Source organism: Pseudopipra pipra, chromosome 15 (assembly GCF_036250125.1).
Source record: "Pseudopipra pipra isolate bDixPip1 chromosome 15, bDixPip1.hap1, whole genome shotgun sequence".
Taxonomy (NCBI): Eukaryota; Metazoa; Chordata; class Aves; order Passeriformes; family Pipridae; genus Pseudopipra; species Pseudopipra pipra.
In genome coordinates this window covers 16,119,652-16,134,008 of record NC_087563.1, presented here as the reverse complement: position 1 = coordinate 16,134,008, position 14,357 = coordinate 16,119,652, and the positions used below count along the sequence as shown (strand labels likewise).

At 40.9% G+C, this 14,357-nt stretch overlaps 1 protein-coding gene across 3 annotated transcripts in view; it reads left to right on the top strand.

The window, feature by feature from the left end:
- SMAD5 (SMAD family member 5) overlaps positions 1–14,112 on the top strand; it is a 29,464-nt gene extending 15,352 nt beyond the window's left edge. For 2 of the 3 annotated variants that reach the window (XM_064672178.1, XM_064672176.1), the window contains exons 2-7: positions 2,413–3,018; positions 4,198–4,449; positions 5,598–5,717; positions 6,295–6,516; positions 8,169–8,425; positions 9,299–14,112. In XM_064672178.1, coding sequence (XP_064528248.1) covers positions 2,616–3,018; positions 4,198–4,449; positions 5,598–5,717; positions 6,295–6,516; positions 8,169–8,425; positions 9,299–9,442 — 1,398 coding nt within the window. In that variant the 5' untranslated portion in view covers positions 2,413–2,615 and the 3' untranslated portion in view covers positions 9,443–14,112. Of the gene's footprint in view, positions 1–796; positions 1,028–2,412; positions 3,019–4,197; positions 4,450–5,597; positions 5,718–6,294; positions 6,517–8,168; positions 8,426–9,298 lie in introns of those variants that run through there. The other variant, XM_064672177.1, reaches the window with a different exon arrangement.
- The last annotated feature ends 245 nt before the right edge of the window (positions 14,113–14,357 follow it).

Sequence of the window (14,357 nt, the reverse complement as noted above, 5' to 3'; positions counted from 1 at the left end):
TTTAGTAGAACTGTTCCAACTTCCTTTGCTTTGAGTTAGTTGTTTATTCCACGGACATACTTGTGGGTAAATGATGTTGAAATTATATGCAGCCACTAAAATTGCTTTCCTAGTTGATGCACTGCGTTCAGAATACTACAAAATAAAATATCCAGTTATAGATGATCATAGAACAGACTTGGAGGTCTGTAAACTTGATTGCTTGATATAGATGGGATGGGATAGATCAGGGTGGCAGCACCAGGAGGAGTTTCTTAAAATTTCCTTTGAGCTCAGCTTAACTATAGGAATTTCTAGTGCATCTTCTCCCTTGATGATGCTTTAGGTTCTTTGAAAGCATAGCTGAGAAACAAAAATAGAACTTTTGAATTGTCTTCTTTCTGCTCTGAGACTCCAGGTGGGTTCATTTCCTTTTTTAGGGCTGTGAGCAATTGCTGTTATCTTGAGATATTGAAGGTACAAGGCTTGAAAGTGAGTTGCAACTGTAAACAGCTTTTACTTTTTAGAACAGTAAACTTTTATCCTCAGTAAAAGAACAAATTTAGTCTGAGTTCTTGGCCAAGTTTCTCTCTCTTTATGTATTTCCTGTTGCTTTGAAGGGTGCAAAGGTTCTTCTGTGTAGTAGTTCTGGGGAACTAAATTAGACTTAAAGTGCAGACATGTCTGTATTTCTGAAGAAATAAGGTGATACATAATTGATTGAGACTTTTTTCTTTTTTCAGTTCCTTCCAGGGACTTACTGAAGCAGTGGGAGACTTCTATTTTCCTAATTTCTTTTTTTTTTTCCAGTTTGTTTTTGCATAGGAAGCTTAGGAAGCAAGGTCTTCAAACAGTTGTTCTATTTGTTTTGGTTTTCCCACTTTTTCTCCATCTTACTCAAACCAAGCTGAATAATCAAAGAGGTACCAATGGGATTAAGCTACAGTGTGAAATAAATGGATTTTTTCCTGTCAGGAGACACAAAGTGTCCTTAGGTTTGTTCCCTCCTTTCCTCACCTTCTAACTCCCAGAAGAAAAAATATCTGTGGTACATAAATGCCTTGCCTAGGGATGTTTGCTGTACCTTTGCTACTTAGTATATGTTTCTGTTATATAAAAGTATCTGTCCAGGTGTCTGAGCCAGCTTGTAAATGTGCCCAGACACTCGGAAAAGCCTTATCAGATGACTTTTAGTGAATCAAAGATGGGAGGAAGAAAGATCTTCTTGATTAAAGGTGGCAGCCTAAGAGAACCAGCACAGAGGTGCTTAAATCTTGCTTCCCACCACCACCACCACCCTCGTGTCTCCTGTGCAGATTTGGTGGCTGGGCATGTGGTAGGTGCTCTAATTCCCGGTGGTTTATCAAAAGCTGAGAGACAATGTTGTTTGGCAGTCTCTGTAGCAGGAGAGGAAGCATCTTTTGTTATTGACATCCTTTCTCTTAGACCAGCTCTTGCTTTTTGCCAGCTGCTCATTGTCTATACTTGCTTATTTAGTATTCACAAGGGATTTTACAAGTTCTTATCAGTTCGTTGCCACAGCACATCATTTCCTCTTGTCATCGGTAAATTGGTGGGGGGAGGATTTGCTCTGGAGCTGGGGAGTGGTAAAACACCATTCATGAGCTGCCCTGGGCTCTTCTGCTCCTCTCCTTTCTGACTTTGTAGTAAAGGTCACATTTCTAGTCCTTACTCTGTCATGCCTTCCCCCTCCCCTCTTTTTCTGGGGAAAAGAAAACAATTTTTTTTTTCTTTTGCCAAAGGCTAAAAATATCCTGCTCTTCAAATATTCTTCTTAAAAGATATAAGGAAGTGCAACATAAAAATAGCTCCAGCAAAAAAAAAAAGGGTTGACCACCTTTCTGAGTGGCTGGGGAAGGGTTGGTTGGAGCTTTTTATTGGGTTTTTCTTTTAGTTGTGTTTGGTTTTCTCTATCTACAGCTTCTTCCTAATTTTTTTCATACTCTTCAAAAACAAGAGGTAACTAATTAGGGTTAAAGCAGGAAAAAGCAGATGCTGTAGGATTTTCTCCTTTTGGGAAATAAAGGTCCATCTGAGAATGCACTACTGGCCTTGGAACTGCTGGTTCCACCCTCCCTCTTCCCTGTTCCTTCATAGCAAGTTTAGTCTTTTAGTGAGGCAGCATGACAGGGATAGACTGTTAGTTTTAAAGCATATTCCTCAAGCTTGTCTTCTAAAGGAAAGTCATGGATTTAAGGAACAGTAACATGAACTATGCTGTTGGTCCTTTTTCCCACTAATCATTAATGTAAGAATTAGAGACTGATCTTTTTTTGGGGGGTGAGGTCCTAGTACTTCTGGGTTTTTGTTTTGAGACAAAATCAGGTACAATGCTGAAACAGAGAGTCTTTTACTATCTGCCTTTTTGTTTTACTTGTTTTCTAATTCCTTGTTAACTTATCTTTTTGACAGAACTAAATTAGAGGAATCAGTCACCATTTTTGATGTGAAGACTTCATCTCTGACATCTCTATGGTCACTTGGCAGCCTCCAAGAAACAATACAGCTCAACAGTGGCAGTAACTGCCTTGGGTATACACTGACAATTATTTGGGAAAAACAAAGAAAACCCCAACAGCCCCAACCCACCAAACCTTTTGAAGACTTTGTGTCCAATGACGTCAATGGCCAGTTTGTTCTCCTTTACTAGCCCAGCTGTAAAGCGTCTGTTGGGCTGGAAACAAGGAGACGAAGAGGAAAAATGGGCAGAAAAAGCTGTTGACGCTTTGGTAAAAAAGCTGAAAAAGAAAAAGGGTGCTATGGAAGAGCTGGAGAAAGCCCTGAGCAGCCCAGGCCAGCCCAGCAAGTGTGTCACCATCCCCCGCTCCTTGGATGGGCGGCTCCAGGTGTCCCACAGGAAGGGCCTTCCCCACGTCATTTACTGCCGCGTCTGGCGCTGGCCTGATCTCCAGAGCCATCACGAGCTGAAGCCCTTGGATATTTGTGAATTTCCTTTTGGATCCAAACAGAAGGAAGTCTGCATCAATCCATACCACTACAAGAGGGTGGAGAGCCCAGGTACCTGGAAAATTACTGTCTTACAACTGCACAAAATCTTCTGTAACCGCTTACTGGTCGCTCCCTCCTCCAGTCCTGTGGAACTGATTGGAACTGGTGTATGAGGGAGTTTGGGAGAGGAAGTTCAAAGGGTACATTGCTGGTGTGGTTTTGGGGAGGTGTGTCGTCCATTCTTTGGGATTAATCTCTTCAGCCTGCTACCCTTAAAGTTAGTAGCAAAGTCCTCATTTGTAGCAAAACAGAAAGCAGTGATAAAAAGACTTCAGTTTCTTTGACAAACTTCTTTAAAAATCTCAGTTCTCACAAGGAGGTTGGTGATGTTATTTTAATATTTAATTCGTGAGTGACATGACTTGAGGAGATAAAAAAAAAGAAATAAAATTCTTGGATGGTAGAGTTCCCCACTTGAATTCCAATCAGCAGAGAGCAGAGACAAATAGAGCCAAGAGTGGTGATCAGAGCAAGGTTTGTACCAAATTTCTGTCAGGTTACAGGCCTACTGTTTAGGAATTCTGCCATGGGAGGAGGGGAGGAGGGTTGGGGTTGCAAGTGGAAGACATGAAGGATGTTGCTGTGGACAGCAGAGTGAAAAGTTGCTTCTGTTGTTCCACAAAGTGGTTGTAACTCTACTGCAAACTGCAGTGCTCAGACTGCAGCACTGGAATTCCAGACTCCAGCAGCCCTGGGTTTAAAAGTTAAAACTCCAGCTTAGCAATACTTTTATATTGCAGTATAGATTTTGTTTGTCTTCAGTGAAAGGGGCAATATGTAACTATATAGTTTGGCTGTGGTAATACAGACTGTATTTCCATTTTCACTGGTTTGCTCCTGCACACAGACAGTGAGTTTTGCACTTCTGCATCAGTACTTCAGTATGTGCCACATGGTTTGTTTTGTTGGTTTCTTGTTTTTAAAAAGAAAGGTCATATTCCAGTTGCATGAGATATATGTGTGGTTTTGTGATTTTTGCAAGAGTAAAGTTTGAGTCTTTCATGAAGCATAATTTAAAAAGTAAAGGAGAGAGGACAGGGTAAAGGCATGTCACATTAACCCCCTGCTCCTCTTTCCACCCCACTAGTGTTGAATTATCATGATGACCAGAACAGAACATCATTTGGATCTCCTTCCAGCTCAGTTTTTAATGTGAATTCACCTGGTTTTCCTCTGTGTTTTTTCCAGTTCTACCTCCAGTGTTAGTGCCTCGACATAGTGAATTCAACCCCCAGCACAGCCTCCTGGTTCAGTTCAGGAACCTCAGCCACAACGAGCCCCACATGCCACACAACGCCACGTTCCCTGACTCCTTCCAGCAGCCCAACAACACTCCATTCTCCATCTCCCCAAACAGCCCCTACCCCCCTTCTCCAGCCAGCAGCACTTACCCCAGCTCCCCAGCCAGCTCGGGGCCAGCCAGTCCCTTCCAGCTCCCAGGTAAGTCCAGCCTGAATGTCAGTTCAATAAAAAGAACTGAAATGTCCTGTGCTCTTGGGATTTATTACCTCAGGAGTTTGTCATATTTGCAATAAATTGCTTTTTCCGTTTGTATTTCGGGGAGTTTTCTTCCTAGTTTTGTCACTGGTCAGACTTAATTATTGTAGTTTTATTTTTCCAAATGGTTTTTGTCATGGATATAACAGTGGTGAGTTATTTTGCACAGCATCAGTATAGAATAATTGATACATACTTTAAAAGAATATCTAGCAATGAAATTAGATGTAAGAGGCAGAGCAAGAGGTTTATTGATGTCTTTCTCTGAATACAGTGGTGTTTAACTGGAAAAAAGTAGCAAATCTTTGTTAGAAACAGATGGGACTAAATTGATTCTCCTTAACTGATTTGGGTGAAAAAAGGGAAAAACAATTCATAGGGGCAAAGGAAAGAAGTCTTACTGATTGTCTGGCTATTGGTGTGATTATAAAGCCAAGCAGTTAATTGATTAATGATTTTAATCATGAGGCTCAGTGGCCTCATCTTTGTTGTTTCTGGTTGCTCAGTTCCTCCAAAAGAGTGTCCCAGTCAGGGGGATCTCTTGGCTGAGTACTGGGATCACTGGGATGGATGCATTAATGGGGCACAGTTGTGTGCTGCTGGAAGAACACAGAGATCCCCACTTTTATAATGACCTCAGCCTACAAAAGCAGAAAAAACCACCAAAAACTGCTATAGGCCTTCTTTCTGCTACAGCAAATAAAGTTATTTCTTCTACTACTTTATTTTTGAACATGGAGAAAAGGGGAGGCAAGAAAGCTAATGCTTGTGTGGCAAAAAGTGGGAACCACAGTCATCTTTCCCAGCTGCAGGAGTGCAGTTATTAAACTAAAAAAAAGGGGCAAAAAGAAAAAAGCACATTTTTTTAAGGTATCCCATCTTGTTGTTAGTCCTATAGGTAAAACTTCAGCTATTGAAGGAGTTTACTGTAAAGACAGCTGGCTGTTTTCAGATCACTTTGAAAATGGGTCCAAATTTTTTAACATCTCTTGTTCAAGAGGGTTTGGGGTTTTTTTTGTATGTTTACAACAGTACAATGAATAAATATTCTAAATTGTTGAGGTTTATTCTTATTTTTTCCACCTCTGTAGCTGATACTCCACCTCCTGCCTATATGCCCCCTGATGATCAAATGGGGCAGGATAATTCCCAGTCCATGGACACAAGCAATACAATGATCCCTCAAATCATGCCAAATATATCCACCAGAGGTGAGTTGTGGGGTCTGGGGTAAAATTACATAGTTTGGCTTCTTGCAGCTCACGACCAAACTGAATGAATAACTTCAAATGGGCCAGTAAACCTCACTGCTAAGTCATTCAAGGCAAACTGGGGCTGTAGCAGAGAAAACTGAGAAATAAAACTTGCCTGGCTTATTTTCATCTCTTGTTTTCAAAGCCTCAGGTGCACAGTGGGGCTTCCAACAAGTTAAACTCTTTTTCATTTCTTTTCTGCTACCTTTGACTGCTGCTGGAATTATATATGAAATATATAGTTGGGTCCCAAAATAGCCATTATAACAGATTTTTTTAAAAGTGGGCAGGAGAATCATGTTTCACCTGTTATCCCAGTGTTTTTGTGTGCGTGTAGGGGGGTTGTTTAGTTTAATATCAGACTTAAAATTGGAAAATAATTGTAAAATCAGCAGACTAGCTAAAATGCATGAAGATAAAAATCATGATGATGTTAAACAGGATAGTCCTTGCCCATCCTAAGTGTCAGCTAAGCTTTTAGTTATGTGGTGATGTTTTGGGAGGTAAAATGTTCTTTCTCTTTGCTTCTTTGCAGATGTCCAGCCCGTTGCCTACGAAGAACCCAAACACTGGTGTTCCATCGTGTATTATGAGTTAAATAATCGTGTTGGGGAGGCCTTTCATGCATCTTCCACGAGTGTCTTGGTAGATGGGTTTACAGATCCCTCCAACAACAAGAACAGGTTCTGCTTAGGGCTGCTCTCGAATGTAAATCGCAACTCGACCATCGAGAACACTCGGCGGCACATTGGCAAAGGTAAAGCTGGGCTTAGGAAACCAAGGCCTGGGCTTTGCTTCACCCTCTCTGCACTGAAGCAGGGGTTATTCTCAGATGAGAATACCAGAGGTAATCTGAGATCTGATACATTATTTACCTCTGCAGAATCAGAAGACAACTTCTTTGGGCATGGTTTAATTCTAATTAGTCAGGAATTGCAGACATTTTTCTTTGGCGCTACTTTAAAAGACTAAATTTTACCTCTTCCTTGCCAAACAAGATTATCATTTACCCTAACAAACAAGCCCCCATGACAATGTACCTAGAGCTCTTGTGTTTCAGCACCAAGAAACCTTGCAGGACTCCTGATATTCTGCATTCTCTCTCCTCCTTAAATCAAATTCTTCATCCCACTGCACAGTATATCAAAGATTGTTTTATTTTGTTGTTGCAAGGCATTACCTGCTGTCTGTGTTCAAATATCTTGGTGAGTTGGCAGCAGGACTTTGAAGTGCTAATGCAAAACTGCAAGGGCTCATTTGTCTGAGTGAATCCATGGGGTGTGTTTGTGTGTGGGAGGGATTCCTGGAGACAGCAGGTTTTGCAAGATCTTCTAGTTTTCCTGTGCTGTTTGGCTGATAGCACATAGAGATGCACAGTTTTCATCTGTGATGGAATGTGCTTGGATTATCTTAAATTGCAGTGCTCCTTTTCTTAATATCTTCTCTTTTGTGACCAAGTCAGTCCTGAGAAGAGAACCCTGTTTCTATTGCACCTGAGATCATTTGGTAAAATTGGTCTTGAGTTTTGCTTGATGAAAATTCATCCTGTCCCTTAACAGTCTTTTTAAATTAGAAACTTCTATAAATATGGCAAAATTTTGCAGATAATTTGGAGACCACAAGTTCTATTGATGTGTGTTGGAAACTTGGCTCTGCAATGCAGTTATCCAAGAAAAATTATAAATAAAGCAATGTTCTAAAGGAGAACAGCTGATTCCTGAGGTGTGAGTGGTTTGTCAGGTTCTTTTGTTTGGGCTCCCCCCTCTCAGTGGTACTGGCAGAGGAATCCTGTGCATCTTCCCAAGGTCAGGAATGTAACCAGGATCCATCAGCATGTTGTAGGGTGGTATTGGCTGCAATGAGCTTTGAAATGTCTACATCACAATTAAGACTGTTTGGGGATAAAATACCATGTTTGATTTTTAAGGTCTGTAAAGCTTGATGGTAATTAAGTCAAGCAACTAATTGGACTTGCCTCTCCTTTGGCTTGATAAGATGCTGTGAAAATCAGAGCATGGATGTACTTCCTCATTCATGTCTGACCCTTCTCCCAGGACACACTTATTTCTGTTGGAATTGCCATAGGCAGAAGCTACCAGTTGTATAAAACTGGAGTTTTAAAAGGCACATAAATTCTCTAGAAAAACAGCTTGAAATAGCAGTTGAAAGAAATGTGGCAGTAGGTTTTTCATTCTATTTTGTAACTAGTCAGAGAAGGACATCTAGTGGCTGGTGTATCATGAGCCTACTGTATTTTGAAATGGGAAAGTAAGTTACAGTGTGAGCAAAAGAGCTTTTCTGAAAAGCTCAGGCAGAAAGTTTACTTTTAAAAAAAATAGGATTTACTACAACCACCTCAAAATCAGAGACAAAAAACTAATTTGAAGTGTTTTTATCGTTGTTTTCAAGGAGTTCATCTCTACTATGTTGGTGGAGAAGTCTATGCTGAGTGTTTGAGTGATAGCAGCATATTTGTACAGAGCAGGAACTGCAACTACCACCATGGCTTTCATCCAACAACTGTGTGCAAGATTCCCAGTGGATGCAGTCTGAAAATATTTAACAATCAGGAGTTTGCTCAGCTTTTAGCTCAGTCTGTCAACCATGGATTTGAAGCAGTATATGAGCTCACCAAAATGTGCACCATTCGAATGAGTTTTGTAAAGGTAAGTTATTTTGAGGGCAATTTAAGTTAATTGTGGGTTTGGGTATTTAGGAGTAATTCCATCAGCAGTGTAGCAAAGCTGTCCTGACCTGATGTGGGTCTTTTCAATGATCAGTGTATTGAAAATGCTTAATTTGGGGAGAGGGAAATCAGTGCAAGAAAGGAAAAGCACAGATTGCTGTGTTGAATGTTGGCTGGGTATTTAATTACTTCAGTATCCAGGACAGGGATTTAATCATTGTGGTTGCTGTAATTTTATTAAAGAAGATTTGAGCTCGTGCTCTAAATTTGAAGGAACAAAGTGAATAACAGGTCCATTAAAAGGAAGTGGAATTGATTGCAGAAAATACTCAACTCCTTCCAATTGATTAATGTTATTTTAAAAAAATGATTATGGAAAAAAGGCTTGATTTGAGTTTATAAAGTCAAGCTGTGCTATTGTCTCACAGGAGTTTTCTCAGCATTGTTTAATGAAGATACTGTCATACTGTCCATCTCAGATTTACTGTGGAGTTCTAGGGGGTTTTTTGCATCTTGTCCAAAAGATGTCGTGTTGATTTTGTCAATTATGATAAATATTGCTCAGTTTGAGAGTGTGGAGGATAAGGGAGCAGGAGGTTGAAGCAGAAGAGAGATGTGGCCATACCAGGAGCCCTCCTGGAGTGGGCAGAGAGCTCCCCAGGAGCCCGTGTGGTCACTCCAGCTCTGCGGTGGGCAGTTCAGGCTCCCAGCTGCCCTTCCCTCCTGCTCCTGCCCAGCCTCAGGTTTTTTCCTTTACATAAGAAGTGTTCCTAAATTGTGAATTACCTTCAGATAAGTATCTTAGGTCCTGATTCCCTGCTTGTTCTCTGGCTAACCCTGTGTTCCCCTGCAGGGCTGGGGAGCCGAGTACCACCGCCAGGACGTCACGAGCACCCCGTGCTGGATAGAGATCCACCTCCACGGGCCCCTCCAGTGGCTGGATAAAGTACTTACCCAAATGGGTTCTCCTCTGAATCCCATCTCATCTGTCTCATAGTGCTGACATTCTATCTCCAGCCTTATTTTTAGCGAACTTATTCTAATTCTAGAGCAACTTCCAGTGGATACTGTGAGCTATATGGAGAATGGATCTTATGGTTTAATTGTGTTGGTTTTTTTTTTTTAAATCCCTCTGTGACCAATTCCATTGTGTATAGCTAATCAGTTTTACATTTCAAATTGTTCTTGTGATGCTTAAGTGACAGTTGAGCCCTAAGGGAAAAAATAGTCTATTGAGAAATTCAGAACACTTTTTCCCCTCCTTCCCCTAGAACTTAAACAGACATATGTCTTAACTGGAAAATCTTTTTGTCCTGTAGGGACAAGAATCATGGAGACTGACTTCAGAAAATAAATACATATCATAGTTTGGGATTTTTTTTTAATGTTTATGAAACTGTTTGAACATGTGCAGCTCCAGCTTGCAAGCTGTATTTTTAGCATAGTGGTTTAAACATCTTAAGGTTGACATCTGTCATAAGCAAAATTAGACTTTATTATGGCTAATTTGCCTCAGATTGAACAATGTGATTTTTTTTTTTTTAAGTGTACACATGAATATACTTTTTACAAATATTGGAGTGGTGTAAAAACACTTGTATTTTCTATTGGAAAATGCTGTCATAAACACACTGTATATTAATGCAGAATAGCAGTTCTTAGCCTTTTCCCACTTTGGTTTTGTAACATCTCTTTTAACCACCATTTAAAATAGTAATTGATACAAGGTAAACATCTTGCACGTTTCTGGAGTAGTAATTCTTGGTTTGCTTTGATTTACACTCATGCAGTTTGGATTTGGTTGCCAAGGCTGTCTCTTTTTAGGTACCCTTCTCTTTTTTAACATAAACACTACTATTTGTAAATGGCAGTGCTTACTACTTTTTGGAAGGAATAAGTTTTTTGTTTTCTTTTTGGTGTTCTAGCTGTTTATTTTACCTGTCTGGAATTGATCTGTGTAGGCCTTTTTAATCTCTCAGTAGACATTACACAGTATTAGTGATTACACTGTATTTAATTCACTTTCAGTATGAGTTTGAGTCTCTTTGAAGACTGTGAGTGGCTTAGCAAATGAGTTACTGAATGCAGAAGCTTTTACTTCCAGATAATTTAATGCAGACCTGTTGGTAATGACCAAAAGTAATCCCTTCTTTGTAGCCTACATGAAAGGATGGTCTCACTCCTGGCCCTCATGGCAGGGGTTCAATCAGAAGACTTGTAACTGTAGTTGGCAGCTTTGTGGGACTGAAGCACTGCATTAATATGATGATGAAATTCCTCCCATGTAAGGAATCACAGAATCATGGAATGCTCAGGGGTTGGAATGGCCCTCAAAGATCATCCAGTGCCAAGCCCAGGGACATCTCCCTCTAGAACAGGTCACTCAAGGCCTTACCCAGCCTGCCTTGAACACAGCTGGGGTTGGGGCAGCCACAACCTCCCTGGGCAACCTGTGCCAGTGCCTCACCACCCTCACAGGAAAAAATTTCTTCCTGATATCTGAGCTAAATTTTCCCTCTTCCAGTTTGTACCCATTACTGCCTGTCCTGTCACTGCAGTCCCTGACAACGAGTCCCTCTCTGGTTCCCTGGAGGCCCCTTCAGACACTGGGAGGTGCTGTGAGGTCCCCACACAACCTTCTCCTCTGCAGGCTGAACAGCCCCAGCTTTCTCAGCTGTTTTCACAGGGGAGGTGCTCCAGTCCTCTTGCCAACATTGTGGCCTCCTCTGCACTTGTCCTTAAGCTGGGGACTCCAGAACTGTACCCAGTGCTCCAGGTGGGCTCTCACAAGAGGAGACCCGAGGGGGAGAATCCCCTCCCTTGCCCTGCTGCCCACGAGCCTTCTGAAGCAGCCCAGGATCCTGTTGGTTTCTGGGCTGTGAACACTCACTGCTGGCTCATGGGGACTTTGTCATCAACCAGCAGCCCCAAGTCCTTCTCCCAGGGCTACTCCAAATCCCTTCTGCACTCAAGCTGTAGGTGTGTCTGGGATTGCCCTGACCCAGGTGTAAGACCTCAGTGAACTTCAGGAAGTTTGCATCAGTGAACTTTGGTGGAGAATTCAAACACTGTACTAAACACTAAAAAAAATCAGCTAAATAACTTATGCCTGTTTTCCCCCTTTTTATGATAAAAAAGGAGGCTGAAATACTCTAAGAGAATTAGAAGTGAATTATATACAAAATGTCTTTGCATGCAGAAAAAACCTCTTGTATTTTTTAACTTCTCACCTTCCTTTTTCTCTTTCCTGAATATCTCTTCAGCAAAGGGTTCAGTGTTTGGAGGAGAGGCTGAAAACTCTAATATGCAAATAATTATGGAAAGATGTGTTGCAGTTAATTACTGCAATCCTGAGACATTGATTGCTTACACAAGTTCTTGTGTCTTCTATTGAATGACATTTTCTGCTCAGATGTGGAAATCATCCATCGTATGGTACCTGCGTAACAAATGATCTTAAAGGATTCAAATTGTTTACGTGTCCTTAAAATGTTTCTTCTGAAATGCCTTAAAGGAATAAACTGTAACACTTCTGCAGAACCCTAATGTTCTCCTGTACAGGAATTTCTGTATTACTTGGTGTTTTGGGGGGGTTTTTTTGTGTTTTGGGGTTTTTTTAAACAGTTTCTCAAGTGTGTTTGAAAACCAACAAGTGCATCTTCAGGAGAAGGGGAGGAACATTATTTGCTGTTTACCTTTGGGGTCTTCTCTTTCATTCTTTGGAGCTGCAACCCACAGACAGTTCTTTTGATTGAATAAGATGCCAAGTCAGTTGGCCACAGAATCCAGCTTGTTTTCTTCTCCTCGGGGCCTGACTTTTGTCAAGTAGCTGAATATGTATATTTGACACTACAGAGTATTATTTTTCTTGACTAGCTTTTGTAATAAATGCCATGGCACGTTGAATTAAGGAAAGATTGCAATTGTAGGTACAAGATTTTACTTTATCCAAGATGTTTTTCACCTGGCTTCATCTCTGTTCACTTGTGTGCTTTTATGTGGCCAACTGAGTGACTCAAGAATGGGTGCTGAGGTGGGTGTCTGTGAGCCAGAGCTGGTGCTTAGTGCTGGTGTTGTGGTTTGATTGGCTACCCGTGCACTGAACCATAATTTCTGCAATAATATCCAGTTAACCCACTTCTGATGCTGTCATTAAGTGCTAAAGTGCTCTGGCATTTTTTTCTGCTTGTGTCCATGTTGTGGAACTGTAATATCTGCAATGCTGGGATAGCCTTGTGACTGCTGGTTTGGCAGGGCAGGAGCAGGGGCAAACCCAGGAAGATTTGTCTGCCTTCTGCTTCTCTGTTCCTTTTAAGCAGAGCTTTTTGGGTGCTTTCTAGTGAGTAAATTTTGTGTGCTGCTGGTTCATGGTGTTCCTAATCCTGTTTAGTTCATCTGTGCTGCTGATACAAAAGGAGATATCTGTGCACAGATGGATTGGATGGAGAGTTTTTTGACCCTAACGATGTGTCCAGTCCAGGGAGAGCAGGGAGTGCTGCTGCTGGGGCAGCATCCTGTCTATAAATCACTTCTTTATCCAGATGGAGGGATGGAGAAATTAAATCAGCCAGTGGTGTGGTAGTGGAAGAAGGAGCCTTTCCAGTGTAGCCCAGCTTGGACTGGGTGTTACCCTTCAGTGAAAACTGATTTGGCTTTTTTAGTGTATTTTCTTCTTTTTGGGCATCTCCTTTGCACCAACCACAGCATTGACTGGCAGCTTTGGCAACACCAGCAGAGCCTGGAGCAGGCTGACACCCATCCTTGCTGGGATTGCTCTTGCAGTCCCTGGGATAAGACCTTGGATCTTGCTCCTTGGGCACCTCAGTGCTGGCAGTCAATCAGTGCCTTGTGTTTTACACCCACTTAACTACATCAGGCTGGAAGGGCTGACATTGGCTTAGAGTATCTGTAGGACCAAACCACAATGTTCTAGTGTGCCTGATGAGAGACAAATTAACAGCCCAGTAGGCAAAACAATGATTCAACTGGTGTTACAATTCGGGGTAGAATTGTTTAAATTATTGGAATTCTTCTAGTTTTTGCTTGAAGCAAAATGATGATTTTTTTTCCCCCCACAGTATTAAAATGTGAAAGTTGTCAGTTCTTGGGTGTGAGATTAACTTGGATCCTTGCACTATAACTTTAGAGGACATTCAAATGTGTCAGGCTTCCTCTCTAGTCTGAAATAATAATTTTTTCAGGATATTGTTTTACTTGCTCAAATTGCTAATGATGGTTTCTAGAAAAACAAACAAACAAAAACCCCAAAACCAAAACATTTTCTAAATATTTTGCTTCAAACAGCAAACGTGACTAACTTTTTTTTCTGTAGTTGTGAAGTTTCTGTTTAGGAAGGTTTCCCCATTCTGAATTCAAATCAATAGACCAAACCATCAGATTTACAACAATATGTTGCTTTTTTGTGCTGCTCCATAAACCTGCTTCTGTGTTCGTTGCAAGCATAACCTTTATGCTTTTGTTTACATTGTAGGAAACACAGTTCTAGCAATGAGGTTTGTTGTTTTGTTGTTTTTTTTTTTCATTTAACTCTAAACATCTTTTTATTTTGTTAATTTTAAAATGATTAGGTTTTGCTATGTTATGTTTTTAAAGATATTTTTTGCATACTGCTGCTCGTATTTCAATAAACGAAACAGAAAACCCACAGATTTTGTTGGTCTTATTTATCTGTAACTCTGTATGTCTCAAGTGTTTTCCAAGGGTTAATTTATCACTTGTAACTCCTGCTGCTGATGCCTCTTTGTGTACATAGAACTTCTTATACTGTGATATTTTAAAATACTTTTCTGGAGCTTTTTGGTAATGCAAAAGCTGCTTGGAAGTAGAGACTGAATTATTTCATTACCTTATTTAAGAGCTGTTCTTGTAGAATGCAGCCAGCCCAAATGGTG